The following is a 21,527-nucleotide window of genomic DNA, read 5'->3' as shown; positions in this document are numbered from 1 at the left end:
GCGTCGACGTCACAGTAACCGGAAGAAGGACTTCCGGAAAAGTGAAAAAAAAATCACATTCATTTAAATATATTAATGTTTTTAATCAGGGGAGAAAAAAAATATTACACAGTGTTGCTATATAATAATAATAATTTCAATTGTGAGTTTTAAATAGTGTCTACTGTTTTCCAAACAAATTTCGTTTTTTGTCCACCATAAACAAAATAAATCAAGGACGCATCTGTCGAGGAAGGACGCAAGTCTGGGATTGATAACAATATGAATCGATGACTACCATAATCAATGTATATGACTGATGCGTATAGTAAGAATCAATGTGGGCGGGTACTTAATAAACTGTGGCTTCTACCCGTCAGCCCTTCTTTCGGATGTCAATGTTGCAAATGATATCATGTGATCGATGTGACCTGTAATAATGTGTCTGAGGAAGGAAAAAATGAATAAAACAAACAAAACATAATGGTTTGAGGTCAAAATAAATTACAAATACAACAGGTTGATGCATAATTAATTATATGTACTTAGCCATCTAATGGAAGAGCAACTACTAGTATTCTGATAGATGTTGACTTTGCCACTTTGTGTCGATGTTTTAAACTTGATAACAACTAATCGAAATTAGACATGCAGAAAAAATAATAATAATTTTGTTTGTTTGTTTGTTTGTTTTAGCCTGGCTATAATGTCCTGCTACACAAAGGAAGACCAAATGAGACCAGCCAGTTCATGTGAAGGCATGTGAAGGACTGCCACTCATTTCAACAGCTATATTCAGCTGTATTTTCAATATTTTTTTCTATAACAACCCATTGAAGTCTGTCGGAGCGTAAAAAAAAAGGTTGGGGCTCGCTGTACTGTGCTGGGAAAGAAATCTCAATGACGTCACTTAATCGATCTTAGACTACATAAATATCTTTAGTTGTTCAGCCCATTATTTGTCATTAATAAATAATATTTTGGAGACAAATGAAGTGAAATTTGGTCACTAGGGGGCCATGGTTGCGAATCACTGGTTGTCTCGTGGATGATGTCATTATGAGTGAGAATTGAGATGCAGTACAGCTATTTGGCAACATGGGTCAGCATGTGACTCAAACCTTCCTCACTAGGAGGCCACCATGGTTACATTTAAATTTATAGAGATGTTTTGTGCCAAACCTTTAATAGGCCATGAATTTGTAGTTTTAAGCTGCCCACACTCATTACGTTGATCTACAGTCTGACTTTTCTGAGTCCATTTCTCATCTAAACTTAATCAGAACTTATGTTGATTCTCTTCAACAAACGAATGGACCTCTTCTAACTAATATTGCTCGTTAACCATCAGACTGTGTGGTTTTGGCAAACCAACCAACACCGTCAAGCTGTAATACGGCATTTTTTTTAAAAAACGAAAATGTGCCACAAATACATCCCCGGCCGCAGAAGTCGAGCAAGTGCTTACATGTGTAGGCTCACTTTTAACTCTCTTTTGCTCACACACACTTGATCTACTTAGATCTCTCACATCTAACTGCCACTTAACCTCACTTTCTCTACTCACCCATCTGCTCGCCCCCCCCCCCCCTCCTTCTGCTCTCAATCCATCATCCAGCTGCGCTCTGCGTAATGACTCTATAGTCATGAACAACATTAACCCACACCCTGTCCAAATGCTGATCAGATACTCCTTTACCTTTGTTGAGAGTCCAATCTTGGCCTCCTTCGCCGGCTACATCTGCCTCTCAAATTGTTCTTTCGCTCCTCCGCTGTCCCTTTTTCACGCGTGACATTTCTCGTCTTGAGTGGCCTTATCATCTTCGGCCTATTTTTATTTGCCTCAAGCTTTGAACTTGTGTCCTCTTCATGCTCCATGTGAGAAAATAGTCTTGCGGGGACGCACACTTATGAATAGGGACACATTTTGTCAATATGCTGCTGCAAAAAAAAAATGAAAAAAAAGAGGAACGTCAAACCCGAGCTGACACGAGGATGGTTTATGAATCTAAAACCTTATGACATACATATTTTCTGCATCTGTTACAGGAGAAAGGAGGCGAGGGTGTGTACGTGCTGTAAAAAGATGAATGTGCATGTGTGGGACCTCCCTTGTAGAAGTCCAAAGACGCCTGCTGGAAAACGATAAATCCGCTAGCATGTTTTCAGCCTAATTTTCCACTGGCCCCGTGACTCGACTTGTATACCTGTTGCCTCTCCTGTTGTTTCTGGGTTTTGATACTCTTGTTAACAAAAGTGGGGGGAAAATGTTAAACTAATAGAAATTGCTCAAATGAATTTTTTACGTCTATAACCGTCAATGGCAGTGAATGAGTTAATGGAAAAGTCAACCCCCCAAAAAAAATTCTTGACAATAATGTGTTTTATGCAGTTTAGTCTAAATACGGTATTCTGGTTAATATGGCGTTAATGTAATATGAGTTAAGCAGCAAAATCCAGCAGTTTTGATCAAAATCAGAAGGCGGCCATTTTGCCTCTTGCTGTCGGCTTAAGATGACATCACAGTTGCTCAGGGCTTAGGTAACAACCAATCACAGCTCAGCTTCAGAAAACAGGTGAGCTGTGATTGGTTGTTGCCTGTGCCCTGAGTAACTGTGATGTCTTCTTAAGTGGACAGCAAGTGGCAAAATGGCCGCCCCCTGAGATGGATAAAAACTGCTGGATTTTGCTACTTAACTCATATTGTACAAATGTCATGTTTAGACTATAGTGAGGTCACATATGACATATTATTGTCAAGAAACGTTATAATGATGTTTTTCATTAATTTTGGAATGGCGCATTCTCAGATAACTTGATGACTTTCTTGAGTTTAATAAGAGAGGAGAAAAAAAAAACCTTCTTTTCCGCCAGGAACTGTCAGATGCTCAGGGCATTGTAAACAAGCCATGAGCTGTCCTGACAAAAGGATTTCCTTTTCTCACACACTGAACGACAAAAACAGTCCAGAATCTCTTCGTGACATGCCGAATAATCGTTTGGCCCACATTGAAGGGGGAAATTTGCATTTTAGTTTTCAATGTATCTTTTGTGACATTAGTCCTGGAACTTTTCTGACACATCTGTACTCGCACAATTTCTCAACACCCATTGCTAAAGTCAAAAATGCCATAAAAAGAGCACAAAAAGTTGACAAAATGCTGCTTTCGCCAAATCGTCATTTTTGCACCACCTCTGGGACTTTCGACTTTAGAGGTTCCACATGACCCGTTACGCATCCCCCATCTAACTATTGCGAAATGCACTTCTCAGCTTAAATTGATGGTCTCTCAAAATGTATTGTATATTCCTGGCCAGGCATGCTTAACTCCCAGTAAGGTTTTGGTAAACAACTTTTTGTTTAATTCTGCCATCAAGCTCAGCTGCATGCACGAACAAAGAAACAAAGCCTTAAGTGAAAAACACAATCTCCCCGGGGAAGTAATTAAAGTGTCCTATGTGATTAGCTCTGTCACGTCAAAAAGGGTGGCGTGAGTCGTTTGTCGGCGTATACTGCGGCTTGGTACTGCACTGCGCATGCCTGTGGTGCTCCAGCCTGGGCCTCAGATCAACGTTGGTGGCGAAGGAGAGGTGTTGGGAGAGCCTGGTGTAAGGAGGGGGGGGGGTCTCTGGTGTGGTGTGGGGGGGGATTGCTCGGCTAGAAGTGGACACAATGTGTAATGGCAGATCCAGCTGAGAAAACACAAGCACCCGAGGAACACTAAAACCTGAGGGGTGAAAAATATGCGAGGCCTGGCGATAGGTCAGATTCCCTCACCGTATCTAATTCGATTTTACAAACTGTAAGAAAACACGCTGCTGCTGCTCCTCGCCGAGCACTAGTGCAAATATTTCAATTTTTTTTACACTTTTTTTTTTTTTCAATGACTCAAAAACCTGGATGGCCTTTTCCCAAAGCACATCTGCTTTTTGCTTAGTGTATGTCCACAAATACTGGCTGGGGGAGATTATTTACTCAAATGCAGATGGGGGAGGTGTCTATTAGGAAAGTGTGTCCCAGCCATTGTTGAGCCAAGGCTCATATTTGCATGATTATGAAATCTTTCACAAATCCAAACTAATATCACTGAAATATTTACTTAAATTTCTCTCATGTGTCGTGAAACAGCGGCTTGGAATCACTGGCCTTGTGTGGGTTGAACCACTTCAGGTTTTTGTAGTCGTGATGATAGTCGAGTCCACTTCGATTAATCGATTACATCATTGATATTTTTTCAGTTCTTCTTTTTTTCGGATTTTCTCTGTAAAGTTAAACAAAATACTATAATGCGTAGAAATGTAAAACAAATGTTAGGCTTGTAATTAATATATTTATTGAAAAAAAGTTTTTTTTTTCTTTTTTATTAATTAGCCAATGTAATTGGTTATCGGAATTAGCCTATACTCTTTAAAAAAATATATTGGGGGGGGGGGGTCATATCAGTCAGGTCCTCTAGTATTCAATTTATTTTTATTTAGTCGGATAATTTTATAAGATCCGATGTAAGTTTTTGTGAAGAGGATTCCGAGCATGTCTGCGGCTTCAAGGCTGACTTAAAGAAATACAAGTTGGATGATTTTTTTTTTTCACGATTAAAAAGGTTATTGATTGAACAACATTACGTATGTCTTTTTTTTTTTTTTTCATCGTTACAGAAGGGCATTTGATGAATTTGCTCAAGGCTGACGTAAATACCGAAGGCTTTCTTTTATAAGTATCTGTTATTGAAAATGAAGAATGGAGAATTTACTAGAACTGGCTATGACGTGATTAGATATTAAATTTGTGTTTAGACCCAGTGAAGCAGCATGTGGCTCATATACACCCCTATTGCCAAAAGCCCTCTCGTGCTGCATTCCGTGCATCTGCTCTATACAATCTTTTCCCCTTCTTTCCAAGGAATAAATCTTGGGACTCCCCAGTGAAAAATAATATAATAATTTCCCCTCTAAAAGGCTTTTTTTTTTTTTTTTTTTACTTAATTGCACCCAATGCTACAGGAGAGTTAAAATGTTTGATATTGCACTTAAAAAGAGGCAGAGATCAAGCAGAAGTAATTTTTTAAAAATGCCTTTCGCAGCTCCTTCATGCAAAGCAAATCAGGTGGCTCGTTCTGACCAGTGGTTAACATTCATCCAGTGGAGTTTCACGCACGCCCGCACGCACGCACGCACGCAGGCGGTCAGGCAAGCTGCAGCGGGGCTTCGTGCGTGCCTGGTGGTCCACGCAGTCAGGTCTGGCAAAGACATTAGAACGGGGAGTCCCATAGACAGCGCTCACTTCTCTAAATAAACATTAGTCTTAAAAAGTTTGGCCCCGCGACCTCGGCGTGATCGCGTTTCACTCTGGATACAGTCCATTTTTTATCGCGAGGTTTGCCTCCTCTTTCACACACACACACGCACACACAACACAACGCACTTTCACCCTGGAAAAAAAAAAAAGATTGGATGTCAATTTAAACAAAGTTTCGTTTTCACGAGTCTAACAATAACAAATGTATTTTATTGATGTGCGATGTATTATGACACACTGGATAAACATCGTTTTGATTCGCAACTAATTAGGTCATAAATATTATGTAAGTTCTCAATTTGATTTCTAAATTGCTGTTTTAACTCCAAAGGCCTCATCGCGGTGCACTTCTCGTTTTTTAAGAGAAAATAAAAAGTCTCTCTTTTTCTTTTTTCTTTTCTTTTTTTTTTAACATTGCAGCGTGGTCCTACTGTCCGCGAAAAAAAGGTCAACTGGAAAGTGCGTGTTGAATGCACGATTGTGTGCCTCTCTCACACACGCACACGCGCGCGCACACACACACACAGCATGTAGCAGCTGCACCTCCCTATATCAAAAGTGACGAGGAGTCCAAAAACATGTCAGTGATCCGAATTTAATTCGTTACAAATGGCGTTCATGTTGACTAATTATGCTCTCGCTAACATCTTAATAAGAAGCTCAGCGTTCTAAAATACACCAACTTTGAAACATTTTAAATAATCAAATGACTGTTGATATTGCATGCAACTCTATTGTTTTAGATTTCCAAATGAATCCGTTATGTCATGAATAGTCACATTATTAAAGCTTACATTTTTGTAAATTCCTTACTGGCCTAACATTAAATATTATATTTTCTTAATGTCAAATAGGCAAAATCCTGCCTCCCAGAATGAATCACCTGCTATTGGCCAATAGTGTCCTCCTCGTCTATTATTTCTCCAACTGCAGGTGTTCTCTTCACTCGGTGTGTCTTCCAAAGTTCATATTATGTTCTGGCACATGGGGGAGTTGACTGTCCGGCCATTTATTTACACATTCTAAATTAATTAAGCGCGGGATTCCTTTGTGTGGTGCAAAAACACGAAGGGGAGGAGAGCGTTGCATGGCGGTGCAAGTGGGAGAGGGCAGGGGGGGGTGCATGGCGTGATTTATCGACGAGGGTCTCTTGGCTCGCTTCTCCTCCCCGGCTGAGGAGACACTCGGACCCGGCCAACATTCCTCCGGGTCGCTGTGCACACTTTTGCATTATTTAAAATGTGTTTTTTTTTAATTATATTTATTGGTGGAGATAATCAAATGTGCAGTTCTGTTCTTCGGTCATACGTATCGTTGGTTGCAAAAAAAAAAAAAAAAGTGTTTTCCCTTAACAGCAATAATGATGCTCAGTTTTGACAGACACATGAAAATAGAGGTATCGATTTAATAATGCGGTGATTGCGGCTTGCCTCTCTTGCGGAGCCAATTAGAGGAGACAAAATATTAGGGACAGCTTTCAGTATACATCTCAGTGCTTCAAAGGCACATTGAGGTGCCTAATAAATTGGGCTGTATAGGCAAAAATGTTATATGACATTGTTTTATGATTTAGACTGAAAATGGTTCGATTTATTAAAAAAAAAAAAAAAACTAAACAATATATCAACATCTTCACACACGCATTCCTTGTTGTAGTGTCAGCACACACACTGCCATTGTGTCCTTCAAGTCTAAGGAAGATGTATCGATCCATGTATTGACAAGGTGGTGAAAGAATCGGGTGTAATGATTTTAGTTAAGTTCCTCCTGTCACTCACCATTTATCCTATCATGATAAATATTTACAAATATTTACGTAACGAATAAATAACGATGCATTTTCTTCCCGCAACGCACATGGAAGCAGTTAAAAAAAAAAAAAGAAAGGATAAATGCACTTTTTGGACTCATTTGGCTGTCACGTCACGCATCACTCGTGATTATTCTTTGAGACAACGTCACGCAAACTGACGAAATGACGACAAGCTCTCAGGCTGTCGCTGGTGTGGGTGGTCCGGGTTGTCAAACACAAGCGTGCGGTTGAAGGCAAAACAGAATCAAAAATAAAAAATTAAAGGGAAGATGGTCGCAGGGTGTGCGACTTGTTTGTTGTGGTGTATTTATTTTTTTTTTTTAGGTCTATTTCTGCTCGCCGTAGCCTGTAATCTTGTTTCCTGAAAGTCTGAATGAGACTCATTCGATTGTGCGTGCTTCCATTGACGCTCTTTCGCCCTGGAAATGTTTCATGCAGGGATTGTAATGGACTGATGAAGATGCGTCTGCATCACAGCCTCTTTGAGTCTTGCATAAGCATTTTAGGCATGCACGGGGTCATCGAATTTGGGGGTGGGGGGGGGCAAAATGTAGGTCAGTTTTTATTGGGATTGAAAAATCTTCACGTGCAAACTATTCACGGGTGTGATTAGGGAAATATAATGTATTTTGATGTAAATGAATGTATAGGTAGGCCTATATGTTGATATGGCAATACATATTTTTATATTACATTTCTATGTATGGGCCTTCATGGGCAAAAATTTAAATAAACAGGCTTAGTTATAGTGCTGTTATTTAAAAAAAAATGCTAATAACTGCCCTAAAAAAAAAGAATAAAAAAAAAAGTCGTGCTGCTTCAGAGACACGACGAAAGTTCTTTAGAGGTTCGTTGGGTTTTTAGAAAGGTGGAAGTTCGAAATAACACCTGTACAGCACCGCGGAGGTTAAATTAGGTTTTAAAGAACCATTCTCGTTTGGTGGTCTGTCAGATAATAGGTTGTTTTATTAATTGCACAACTGAATGCTAAATACCTAGAGAGAGAAAAACATATAAGGGTAGTGCCTTTATTTATTTATTTATTTATTTAAACCAGTAATACATTTGTATTTTGGGGCTTATAGCATATGAGAGAAATTTTAAAAAAAAATGTTTTAAAAAAGTTCGGTTCATAATAAAAATATCTGCTAACGATAACAATGCTAATGATCATAAATTAGTATTCGCCTTTAGTGATGAAAAATGTCTCCAACCTATATCAGCATGTTTTCTTTTCTCTCATTCTCTCTCTTTTATTTAATTTTATTTTTTGTATGCAGAGTTGTTCCTATAAATGTCCGACTCAAGATATAGCAGAATATGAAGGGGATACCACAGCGACGCGCACACTAAAAAAAACAAAAAAAAAACAGTTATAGTTTAAACAAATTATTTATATTTAGAGCAACAATGTTAGCACAACAAAGCAAGCAAGTAGGCTATAATTTTCTGAGTCGTTTTTCTTTACTTATCCCGAGTTAACAAAATATAGGCTAATTAAATGTATTAAAATATTTAGTTAAATTAACCAACTGTATATGCTATGAGTTTAAAATTTGAAGTTGACCCAAACTTTACAGTGCACCAACAAAATCATATCTTGTTAAATTGACATATCGATAAAAAAAGAGCGTTTGTTTGGAGGGAAAGAGGATGCGAATTAAAAGGCCTTTCATTGGTCCATTTTGCTCCATTCAACTGGTGCAGGACTAAAGAATGAAGCATGTGTTGGTTTTGCTTTCCAAGCCTTTCAAAAATCCCCGATGTTGCGCCACAGGATAGACCAGAGCATCATCCCTCCCGTGCACGCCTTTCATCCTCAATAATCACGTGTCAAAACAGCGCGCAAACTAATTTGTCCGCACATTTGCGCACAAAGCCAAATCCTCGCATGCAGTCTCCTTTCTGTCCACAAACATGCTCCGCTCCCCCAAAAAAAAAAGAAGAAGAAAAAAAGACCACTGGGCCTGTTTGGGGGTCCCCCCGCCGCTTCTTTTCAGACAACGCCGATGACATGAAAGCGGCCCCTGCAAACGCGAGGGCCCTTTGAGAACATTTTCAGCTTTTCAGGCTCCCAAATGCGTGTGGCTGCACCGGGCCCCGCCGAAGGGGGACCCCTCGCTGTGCGCGCATTGAGTCCCCCCGGGCCGGGGGTCCACGCTGACAACGTCAACAAACGCTGGATTAGCTGCCCCAATGAAAATGCTGCAACAAATTAGCAACGAAAGCCCCTTTAATTCTCTCCACAAAATCTAAAGAGCTTATCGGGATATTGTCCACTTTCAATTACAAACCAGCAAGTTTTGCTCAGTGTGTATAGTTTAAGGCCCTTTAGAAAAAGGCTTTTTTTGTAAGGTGCCACACACACACACACACACTGATATCTAGCGTCGTGTTTTTTGACATATTTAAATAAAACGTCTGAATGAAAGCCCCTTTTCCTCACAATCCCAATTCATCATCAAATTACATTTAACTGAATGAAAAGATGTACATTCTTTTTCTTTTAAAATCCACAAACATTTATTTTTGTCATTACAACCCAAAAAAAATGACCTATAATGAACATTTGTCTTTTTCTATTGGCAACACATGACATAAAACTGTATGTGAAATACAACAAGTTTGAATGGAGGTAATGTGCTTTTTTTTCTCCTTTAAAAAAACAACAACAAAGGTTTTTTTCAATCACCTTGGACAGGAGATTTTGGGGTGATGCTTTTTTTTTTTTTAAGTTAAAAACCTGAGTTGCCTGTCTCATTCTGTGTCTATTAAAAACACAAAATCTCATGTAAAAATGGTAAACCCTACTCATTTAACTTAACGGTGTTATTTTGTTTACGACACAAAATGGAGGCCGTGTTAAGGCCTGTTTAAATGGATCATAATGCACCTATTTACAAAGCATATAAATAAACCCTCTCGTGGAGCCAAAACATTTTTTTAACCAATAATTTTTAGCCTACCTTCACTTAGGACGACACCACATTTTGGCTTTTTATTAATAAAAATAAGTTCAGTTCAAAGGCAGTTTTTTTTTTGTTCTTCAGAAGGGGCAAGTGTTCAAGTTTTTGCTGGCAAAAGTCTGCCCGTGCGACCCAGGTTGTAACAAGTCTTGCGACAGGCTCAAGTGGTTGGAAGCGGACGCCAGAGCCGGGCTGAGCATGGCCAGGATGTGCGCCTGCCCCCCCGGCTGCGCGCCGTACGACGACCCGGTGGAGTTGGCCGCGCCGATGATGTTGTCGATGGAGAAGGAGGGCCGGTTCGGGGCACTCGAGTCCGTCTTGAGGGGCGCCAGGGACGGGTAGAAGGGCTTCCTCAGGTCGGGTAAGGGAGGGGGCGCGGCGGCGGGGAAGATGGGCGAGGGCAAGGTGCACGCCACGTTGGGGAAGGGGAAGGAGCCCCCCGCGTGAGGGTGGGCGTGAGGGTGATACGGGCTGTGGGCCGCGTGGAAGTTCTGCAGCTGAAGTCCGTAGCTGTATCCGTACGGGTTGTATCCGAACCCGGGGAGGAAGCCCCCGGCGTCCCGCAGGATCTCGTTGCCCTGGTTCCTCTTGAAGCGCTTCCTCCTGCGCAAGAAGCTCCCGTTGTCGAACATGTCAGCCGAATCCGGGTCCAGCGTCCAGTAGTTGCCCTTGCCGGGGTTGCCGGGCTCGCGTGGGATTTTCACGAAGCAGTCGTTGAGGGACAAGTTGTGTCGGATGGAGTTCTGCCAGGCGGGGAACTTCTCTCGGTAGTAGGGGAACCTGCTGCTGATGAACTCGCAGATCTCGCTGAGGGTCAGCCTCTTTTTGGGGCTCTGCAGGATGGCCATGGTGATGAGCGCGATGTAGGAGTATGGGGGCTTGACCAGGGCGCTTTTCCGCGCTTTGTCGCCCGCCAGCACCGCCCCGGGATCCGCGTCGATCCCCATCTGCTCGGCCGGGCAGTCGGAGCTGCTCAGGCCCGGCGACGACGGCCCTTCCTCGGCGTTCTGGGAGTAATTATCATCGGAGTCCAGGTTGAAATCGTGCTGTATGTACTTCCCGTCCTTCCCGACGGACATGTCCCCCCCGACCACGTCAATGTCCACATCATCGGACAATGCAGAGCTGTCGGACATATCCGTCCCTAAAGTCATCCTTCTCGTCCACCCCTGCCGAGATGGTCTCCTCCTTGAGAGCCCACCGACACTCTAGAACCGCACAAGAACTTCGCTGCGAGCAGCCAACGCGCGCATGTTTCTAGAATGGAAAAGCGAGAGGATAAAAACAAGTTTGACCTGCAGCCTTTGGCGTCTCCCGGAGCTCTGGGTGCGCGAGTGTCATCCAGCAGGAAACTTCTGCTCCCTTCTCGCTCGCAGCCTCCCTCCCTCCCGCGCTCTCTCTTTCCAGGCGTACAAGTCAATCACAGATCATCGATCCACAACTGCCCTCCTTCAGCAATTCACGTCATGCTTTAAAAGTTACGCATGTTGAATATGACAAATTTCAAGAAGGTTTTTGAAAGGGATCCAACCAAAGAGCCACACTAACCGCCTCTGCTTCCTTTAAGCATTTATAGGAGTGCCCCGGTCACGTGATCTGTGACGCGCCCACAGGAATCGCATGGGCCAAATTTACATATAACTTAACATTGATATATATTTTTTCAATTAAAAACGCGTGACCCGCACGAACGAAGAAGCGGATATGGAGTGACTTCGTTTCTGATCAATCCAAATGCATTTGATTGTAAATTTTTGTTCATGTTTTCCAACGTAAATGTAAGTGAATTGAATGTTAAGACATTAAAATAATAAAATGCTTGCTGTTTTGCTAACAAGCATTTTTTTCTCAGTGTATTTTTTTTTGTATTTGGAAGTATGTTATTGCGATTCTCGCAATTTACCTAATTATTATTATTATTGCTGTCAATAACCAAAGCAGCTTAAGCATCTGTATCTTAAATGTGTCTTCCAATACTGACAACATATTTGAGACATTTTATATTTTAAATGTTATTCTTGTTTGTTTTATTTTAATTACTCTTTATAAGTATGACTATTTTAATTAAGTCATGCAGCTCATCCAAGGCCTATAATTTCACATTGATTTGGTTATTGCTTTTGTCACAATTTTCGTAGTTTTTTTTAAAAATTTATTTAGTGCTGAAGTGTATACAACAGTAAAGGACCGGCAGACGGCAATTTGTTGTATTTATTTATCATTTATTATTTTTTTAAATTTAATTTGATTTATTTTAATTATTGGGGAGGCACATACTGCCTATATATACTCAACTATAATTAACATTGTAGACGTATTATAACATTTCACACCTTCACATAACCGAGATAACATGTTTATTTTTTTCAACCGACGGACAGTTCAAGGCTTCTTATAGTGCACATGAACACATACAAATAAATGCAGGCTATATACTTTAAAGAAGAAAGAAAGAAAGAAGCCAAGTACAGGGTACAAATGTGTCAAAGATTAAGTGACAGACGCCATCTAGCGGCTAGTAATGCTGGTTTAAAAAAAAAAATCAGAGAACGATGCATCTGATGAAAAAGGCCTATAGTGTGGGGAATAATAATTTGATCCCAGGCCCAGACTCCAAAACATAATATCATTTAAAATACATGTAAAATTTTCAGTTGGAAACGTAACTGATCTTATAGGGTTCAAATAGGTATCACTCAATAAAATGCACAAAACTGTAGAAATGTCAGTCTTTTTAACGCGTGCCTTTTCGACTGATGTCACAAAAATTAACCATAAAATCAGACAACTTAAATTCTGTTAATGAAAAAAAATATTAATTCGATTAATATTTATTGACTACCTGCACGTCATACAGCTGCTTTATTTGAAAGTACGGTGCTGTACATAATAAATGACAATTACATGTTTTGTTTGTTTGTTTTGACTATGTACTTTAATTTCTCATTTTCTTCATATGCATATTCGACACAGGGCCGTCGTACACGTTTGTCCATTGTTTAAACCATGATTTGTGAGGTTATGGCGCCCTCTGCTGCTCGTAGACAATATACAAAAACAAGTGTTGATACTCTAGCACTGTGCTGCCCCTCAGAGGTCAGTGTTGGTACTACAACGTCCCATTTTGACGTGACTTGGTCATCTGGAGTGCGTCACACCAACACCAGAGACTTCATGCAGCAGGGCAGGTAAGGCCAGCTAGGCAGTTGCTATAAGTTCCTGAGCAGAAAAGGTCTCCGGGAAACGGTTGATATTTTGGCGAGATCTCTAACTTATATATATATATATATATATATTTTTTTTTTATCAAATGCTACAATTTATTTTGCTGTCAGTTTGGAGTTTGTATTTTGAATGAAAATACACTAGCTCCTTGAATTTTCTGGTGTAGACAAAATGATGCACAAAATGTTAACAAACAATTAAGGTCATTATTGAAAATATCTGCTCACTATTTTCATACAGATCTCAATTGTTGAAAATTTTTTTACTTGAATAAATATTAAAGCAAAAACTAAACTGAAATGATTGTTGGAGTATTTTGTTGAAGGTTTATTTATTTTATTTTAGAAAAGCAACCCTCTCAAATAAATGTATTGATTAAGTCTCTATTGCTGTTTTTCCCTTTAGTTGTGAATTTAAATAAATGAAACAATTATATTCGGACTTAATTAAAAATATTTCGATGTAGAGATAGGACAAATTACATGCATTGATTAAGTCTTTATCACAGTTTTCCCTTTGGTTGTGGATTTAAATAGATTATACTATTATATTTGGACTTAATGAAAAATATTTCGATTTGATTAGAGTTCGGACCAATTACATAAGAAAATAATATAAGAATCAGTTTGTGATGATTTAGAGTTGCCATAACCATTCTTATCTTATCTCCCTTTTTAGTCCCCCCCCCCCCCCCACTCGAGTAAATGTATTTCTCCTAACCAGACTATAATAATTATTGTTATTATTATTATTATTATTAGTTCTTGCCAATTGTGAAATTGACATTGAATTTATGATTACTTCCGTTTGTAAAACTCATCCAGATCATTAATGCAAAAGTCACCTCAAATTCCAGTACAACAATTGTTGACATTTATTTTATAGACATTTAAGTTTTAAATCTATGCATGTGACATGGCGTTTTAGATTTTGCAGGGGGCAAATTATATTTTAATTGTGTTTTGTATTTCATTATAATCAACCTAATCCCTCAAGAGGAAATTTAACTTTCACTCAGCTGTATATTGCAGATCTAGCGAATCAAACGAAATGAATCGACTTCATATACAAATTTGTGTGACCATAAAATAAAACTGCCAAAGGTTGAGAGCCCATTTAGTTAAAAATGCATTTATTCCAGACTACTGCACCGATAAAACGTTTTAAAAATAGAAACCTATTTACATGACAAAACGTAATGAAAACACAATTTTTAAAGTTTGTAAAACACTGAAATCTGAGAAGATGTCATGGAATGTGTCAAAATATGAATGGCTTGGGGGAAAAAATATTTTATCACAAGGCTTGATCCTTTGCTATCAAATTATTTATGCTAAAATATTAACGACAATATTTGATGAATCCCTATAAAAAAAAATGTCCGAGCCTTCACATGTATCGTTCCAACCCCGATGCAAAGTTGGCCTGTCTCATGTAAGAATTGTTGTAAGTGTTCATGGGGCCCGAGAGGCCCAGCAGCTGCTCCGTGTGCTCCGCGCAGGAGCTCGAGCGCATTGCCGGCAAAGAGAGTCTGTTGCCCTGGCAGTACACCTGAGAGCTCCCGGGGGAGAAACCAGACTGGGCCATGCCGCTCAGGTTGGGGGGCGAGGCCGGGGATGAGTACGGGTACGCCGGCGTGAGGTTGGAGGACATATTGGAGATGTTCCCGCTGTTTCTGCTCAACATGTTGGCCGACTGGTTGACGGTTTGCGTCTGGTAACAGGCCGAAGGGTCCCCCGAGCAGCTGGAGGTCATGGCGGCCAGGTCGCCGACGCCGAGCCCCTGCAGAGCTTGGGGGTTGAGTTCCCCGACAGCCTGGGGGCTGATGATGTTGTCGATGCTGAACATGCGTGGCTGCGCTTGGCACACGCCGGCAGACGTCTGGTAGTGCAGCATGGCCGGGTGCGGGGAGGAGGCCGCGTACCCGGACCCGATCCCCGCGTACAGGGTGTTCGGATAAGAAGGCCTTCCCATTGGGGTCGGTGTGAAGGCGCTGGAGCTCTGGATGTAACCCGGGTAGGTGCTCACATCTGTGCGCTTGAACCGCTTCCGCCTCCTCAGGAAGCTCCCGTTGTCGAACATGTCCTCCGCGGCGGGGTCCAGGGTCCAGTAGTTGCCCTTACCGGGTCTGCCGGGCTCACGCGGGATCTTAACGAAACAGTCGTTGAGGGTCAAGTTGTGGCGGATGGAGTTCTGCCACTTCTTGGAGTTCTCCCTGTAGAACGGAAAGCGCTCCATGATGAACTTGTAGATGCCCCCCAGGGTGAGCTTCCTCTCGGGGGAGTTGGCGATGGCCATGGCGATGAGAGCGATGTAGCTGTAGGGGGGCTTGCCCCGCTGCACCGGCCTCTTCCTGCGGCGGCTGCCGGTGGGCAGGTGCTCCTGGTCCGTCTGTCCCAGCGCGACCCCGTCCTCGGCGTCGGGGCTGGTCCCGCGCGGCTCCGACTTGATCAAGACGCCGTCCTTGGAGCGGGCTTGCAGCATCAACGGGGGCAGCGGCGAGTCCAGGCTGACGTTGGGGGACAAGACCACCGGGCTGACCTCTGCGGGCGAGTGTTGCGTCTCTGCGGTCATGTTGCACATGCCAGAGTAGTACGAGTAGTTTGCCAGATTCATAGAAGACAGCGAAGTAAACAGTCTATATTCGAATATGTTTTCGGGAAATAGCTTGCGTTGGGTCCTCCCGTTTTCCGTTTTGGGTGCTGGGTGTCTTTCCAGGTGAGATGTAGAAGCGCTGACAGTTTTATAAGGGTGGGGGGGGGGGGGAGCAATGACGCAACTAGTTCCCTGATGACGAAGCTGCAGCTGCACCAAAACCTTTTTTGGTGTCTGCTATAGTCCTATATCTATATATTTTTTAAATGCTTTTATGTTGTTCATTTATGCATAATCTGGTCATATATGGAGATAATTAAAATAGAAGAGAACCTGATGGCCTACTGTTGACAACTATATACTTGAATGAAGTACATGAAAATGGCTTTTAAACACTCTAACAGTTGGGTAAAAAGTTAAATTAACTAACTAAATTGGATCAAGAATGGACCAACCTGGATGGGTCGAATTAAATAAAGAACAATTTATTTTTTTTATTTATTTAACTGTTAAAATGTTCAATATTTCTCCATAATAAAATAATAATAACTTCTCACAGCCTTACAGTCAAGATACCTATTTAAAAAATAAATAAATAAATTATCCTGAAATTTTGCCCAGGATTTGAACCATTTCAACCTTAACTGTACATCATGCATATCGCATAAAAGAGGCGACCTGATGAATATTTATTTGCGAGAACTCTTATTCTCCTTTCCTCTATTTTCCTCATGTCTCGGCTTCAATTAAACAAATAACTTAAGGTTATAATGTGAAGGGAAAAAGTACAAAATCTGCCTGTGGATAGTGCTGGAACGGGAGAGTAAAGTAAAAGCGGCACTTCTACTTCGGCGTCCTTGCCGCTGTGCTATTCTCCCAACATGGCGGCTGTATACTCAGAGCAGAAACAACACTCACAGAGCTGCTCCGTGCTACTGCAAACCCGACGGACAATACGGCAATTGAAAAATAATAACACGCCACTGAAAACAAGCAATTGAGCTATCAAAGCTTTTGGGGAAGAAAAGTAAATATCCCTCCATTTCATTTTCATTTTCCGAAAGTGATCATCAAACAGTGTCCTGGTCGGAGACAAGACGTGTTGTCTTTCGGATTTTCGAGTGAAAACACGGTTCTACACACAACTGATATGCGGACAACAGCCTTTAAATGTGGCAGTGCAACAACGGTTGTAATTGATTACTTAAGCAGATACTGGGATGAAGATAATTACAGGGGTCAGAAAACATGCAGGGCCGTCTGAAATTTATGTCAATGTTTCACTTATGAGGGAGAATAACATCAACAACAATTAAAAACCTTCAAATGACCGTTTTTCTTAGTTATAAAGCAATATTTTACATGTCAAACATTTAGCATTCCGACATAAACAAACCTATATTGAACAGTGCTCCCAGAAAGTAGCCATCATTGAGTAAAGATAATTTCGTCAAGTGCCATTTATTTATTAACGGTAACAAGCGACAACAAATCATGATACGTTTAGTTTTATTAGTCATTAAACTCCACCAACACAAATAATTCTGAAACAGCTTCCATTAAGTGCAACTAGTGAAATATGAGTCAGACAGCAGTCACTGAAGTGGCTATCGTTAGCCAGCTAGCTAGCTCAACAGCTAGCTAGCTGCTTGTGACTCGAGGATAACTTACTTAATTGTGTATTTTTGTGCTTCATTTTAATTCTTGCCATCTTTACTTGTGTCTACAAATGTTACCACTCTATGCAGTTTCAACATTAAGTACATTTCAACTGTAGCTGGCGTCATGTTTGCTTGAGAAGGACTGAATGTTCAGCTTGCCACACCGACAGCACAAATGAGTTAGCATTGGTTATCGTTTACTGTCTTTCGACTTAATCGACACCATCCAGCAAATCTTACAATCCGAGCTATCATCCTTCCACATGTTACAGTATATTTACAAACCAGTAAATCTTAAAGTTTGTTTGTTTTTTTATGCTAAGTAGCTAGCTAATCTATGGTCAAAGTTGACCATCCAAGCTGACCAACAGCGGTTATTTTTCACCGTAATAGACCAAAGACCTGCAAAATGCTGGCTGTGTCGAAAGAAGTTGACGTGTTTTCATTTCAGCCACAAATTATTGTGACATTACTTGTTCATTTCTTTGCATGCTTGTGGCAAAGTTAACAAAATCCTTCGGTGTAACCCACGCAGATGATGACTCATGTGCACCAAATTTTGTACAAGTACATTGTTTGGCGTGAACTAATTGTTGTGTAATGGTCAGTAGAGATAAAGCGGGAGTGCAGAGGTGCAGTCGAGGTATAGTGAGGCACTGGAGTGGCCGCTATGGGGGGGGGGGGGGGGATTAGCAAGAGGCTTCGGCCCCGAGGCAGAGGGCCCGTTTCCTGGTCTGAGCCCCTGTTTGTCCTGGCTGACCTGGCAGCTCTGGGGGCAGATCCTGCTTGGATACGGTCCTGCTCCCACGCCTGTCTGAAGCTGTTAGCCACTGGCTGTGAGTAGCTAGCTGGGCTTAGTGTTGTCTGACTGAGCAGCGGTTCAGTCGGGAGGGGGTCCAGTCATCACTGGGGAGGGGGGGGGGGGGGTTACTGTGTGTTGGGGGGGGACTGCGATGACGGGAAGCGGGCACCTATAGTAGAGCAATGGCGATTATTAATGGCTTTGAAATCATATTCGGTATATACAGTGTGGGAGCATATACACAAAATCTCCTTTATCTGAGTTTGAACCCCTGAATCCTCCCTTTGTTTGTAGCCATCCATACACAAGCCATAACATTGCTGCCATGATGTGGTATACTTTGGATGATGAGCTTTTCGTTTGTATTCTGCTACATGTCGCGTACTAATTTCCCTTTCGGAACTATTTGAGTTTGATATATTTCATATTGCGAATTCATCCAAAAAGGATTCTGACATGTGATGCCAAGTAGAGGATGAGAGAGAGGTGAACAAAAGTTGCTGAGCTGACACTTGGAAGCCAGTCATTCGCAAACGTGGCTCCAGGGGCCGAGGACAGGCTGAATGAGAGACGGGGAAAAGAGTGACATGGGGAGAAACGCAACCTTTTTCTTGCTCAAGCCCATCAAGTACGGGCCAGGGCTCCTGAAAACGCGGGGATTACCAGGGGAGCCGAGCTCGCCTGGGCCGCTTGTGCTGGCTCCTGCGCTGCACGCTAGACTGCCCTGCACATGGTTCTCACACATACGCATTCATGCTTGCTTGTATGATGTACGTCTGATGTGCAAACTTTCACACAGCTGATCGGGAACCAGCACGAGCGGCTCAAAAATGTCTAAAAAACGTGGAAAATTCGAAAATTTGCTGGTCATGCGACACATTCGCTTGGCATCTTGTTGCTAGGCAGATTTCAGCCATTGCCATTACAGTATTCACATGTGGGGAAAGGAGAGCCACAGTCATTGATGCACTTTTCAGCCGATAAAGAAAAAAAAAAAGTTCATCTACAAATCATCTTCCACCTGTATTTTCCAGACATGAATTTCCTGGTGAGTTCCTGTCGCTAACAAGAACAAAGAGATCAAAACATAATTCCAGTCAGCTGTAGAATACTGGTCAATAAATCCCAGAATAATTTTTGTCCTGATTATATTGTAGAAATTCTAATTTAATATAAACTCAAGGTTCTGAGATCAGCAGCCTCGGGCCAGTTAATGGAGGCCGGAGTTCAAAGCAAACATGGTGCATCAGCATTCAGCTGTTATGCTGCACACAAATAAAATAGTTATTGACCCAGTATCCATGATTTGGGTCTTTTAGAGTATTTCTACTTGTATAATCAAGTTCTCCAAAATCATGATCTTGCGCTGTAATGTAATATTCTGCCATATTTAGTAGGTGGGGGATGTACTGTATTGACATGTACAATTTTGTGCCAATCCAAAGGATTTTCTAGCCTTGCTGGAGGACTTTGGTCTACCGAGTGCCATCACACTATCACACAGGTACATCGTCGCTCAACCTCTGACATGATTGACGTTAACTTGTAGTTTCTGCTTGGACAAATACCTCCAGGTGAATTCCCCTATGACCCCTGCAGGGTCGTCCGCGCGGAATGAACGTCCGAGCGACATGACATGGGATAAGCTGGCCAATTACAATATTAGGAAATGAGCGCCACGTGCGTCAGGTGGAAAAGAAGGCTGCGGGGCCATCGGACCAAGGTTGTGCTTTTTAGGGGAGCAACTTTTCTCCTGATGAAGTACTGAATGTTTATGTTCATTTGATTTGGACTGCGGTCACTGTGTAAAAAGTTCTCTGTGAAAAATGTACAACAACATCAAAACCATTCACTGCAATAACCACAAGGAAATAAAATTCAGTAAAACACATAAAATTACATAATTGCATAACACACAATACACCAAAATGCGATAAAATGAACAATGAGGAAAAATAAAGCAATAAGATGAGTACTGTCAAAGTTAAAGCGTTAATTGATTAATTAACTCATTCACTGCCATTGATGGCTATAGACGTCAAAAATTCAAATTAGTTTAAACATTTTTTTCCACATTTGTTAACAAGGATATGAAAACCTAGAATTGTTTTTGTACATTTAGAAAATATATAAAATTTGTGATTAATTGTGAGTTAACTAGTGAAGTCATGCAATTAATTAATCACCTGACACAGCTAATTTTTTTTATCACATTTACTTAAAAAAATAATTAATTATTTTTTAAACAAAAATTTAATATTTTTTTTTAAAGAAAAGATTATTAAAAAATTTGGAGCGCCAGGTTATTTAAAAAAAATGTGCGTAATTAATCACATGACTTCACTAGTTAACTCACGATTAATCAAACATTTTATATGTGTTCTAATACAATTTAAAAAAAAATCTAGGTTTTTGGGGAAAAAAAAAATGGGGAAAATGTTCAACTAATAGAAATAGTTCAAAATAATTTTTGGACGTCTATAGTCGTCAATGGCAGTGAAATAAATGTTTGCGTATCACCTTTAGGATGTCACGACCTGTCACGGAGGAGTTGGAGGACCAAACTGCAGGAAGGCAGGAGAACCATGGCAGGGATGCATGGAACTCAATTTTAATCAACCAACAAAACGCGCACAGCACGTGGACAAAAAAAACATACTCAACAAAAGGCGACGACTACAAAAAAAAAGGTGTACGTCGTGGGCAAAAACAAGACTCCTTTTATTTTGGCCTGATAGCCTGATGGGCAGCAGGTGTGTTGGCAGGATCCGCCCTCCAGCTGCAAGGGAAAACAGAAACAGCTGAAAACCAAACATGACAGTGGATATTTGTTCATGTCAAAATAGTGGGGTCATTTTTTTCCATTTTAAATTAAGCAAGTAATTAACTGATTAGAAAAAGAGGAGGATGAGCGTGTGCAGTGGATCAAAAAATATTGAAGACGTCCTCATAACATTAAATGTCCCAAAAAATATATAATAATATAACCTACAACAATAAAAAAAATGCTACCAAATAAACCCCAATTAAATACAAATAGGGCCCTCCTAATATAACAATATCTGCAATTTCAGCATACAGCTAGTGCCACAAAAATTTAAATTGTGTGAATTCACATGAAATGATGAATAAAATCGGAATAGGTGTAAATGCATGAACACGACGGCATGTAAGTCCTTCTGAAAGATGA

At 41.0% G+C, this 21,527-nt stretch overlaps 2 protein-coding genes across 3 annotated transcripts; both read right to left on the bottom strand.

The window, feature by feature from the left end:
- Nucleotides 1-9,598: 9,598 nt before the first annotated feature.
- foxd2 (forkhead box D2) lies at nucleotides 9,599-21,020 on the bottom strand. 2 transcript variants are annotated; one of them, XM_077585087.1, is made up of 2 exons: nucleotides 20,858-21,020; nucleotides 9,599-11,311 (listed from the first exon to the last, which is right to left on the bottom strand). In XM_077585087.1, exon 2 carries the CDS (start codon nucleotides 11,206-11,208, stop codon nucleotides 10,135-10,137), a length of 1,074 nt encoding a protein of 357 aa, XP_077441213.1. In that variant the 5' UTR covers nucleotides 11,209-11,311; nucleotides 20,858-21,020; the 3' UTR covers nucleotides 9,599-10,134. The 2 variants fall into 2 exon arrangements, 1 of the variants encoding a protein (XP_077441213.1); XR_013296499.1 differs by lacking the exon at nucleotides 9,599-11,311 and adding an exon at nucleotides 17,516-18,506.
- On the bottom strand, nucleotides 14,395-17,495 carry foxe3 (forkhead box E3). The gene has a single exon (XM_077585086.1). It carries the CDS (start codon nucleotides 15,893-15,895, stop codon nucleotides 14,669-14,671), a length of 1,227 nt encoding a protein of 408 aa, XP_077441212.1. The 5' UTR covers nucleotides 15,896-17,495; the 3' UTR covers nucleotides 14,395-14,668.
- Nucleotides 21,021-21,527: the final 507 nt, after the last annotated feature.

This window comes from Vanacampus margaritifer, chromosome 13 (assembly GCF_051991255.1).
Source record: "Vanacampus margaritifer isolate UIUO_Vmar chromosome 13, RoL_Vmar_1.0, whole genome shotgun sequence".
NCBI lineage: Eukaryota > Metazoa > Chordata > Actinopteri > Syngnathiformes > Syngnathidae > Vanacampus > Vanacampus margaritifer.
Note: the sequence above shows the minus strand (reverse complement) of the source record. Positions and strands in the feature narration are given on the sequence as shown.

Bases quoted from the DNA above. Each gene is read 5' to 3' on its own strand.
- foxd2 (XM_077585087.1), bottom strand. From the start codon at position 11,208: ATGACTTTAGGGACGGATATGTCCGACAGCTCTGCATTGTCCGATGAT.
- foxe3 (XM_077585086.1), bottom strand. From the start codon at position 15,895: ATGAATCTGGCAAACTACTCGTACTACTCTGGCATGTGCAACATGACC.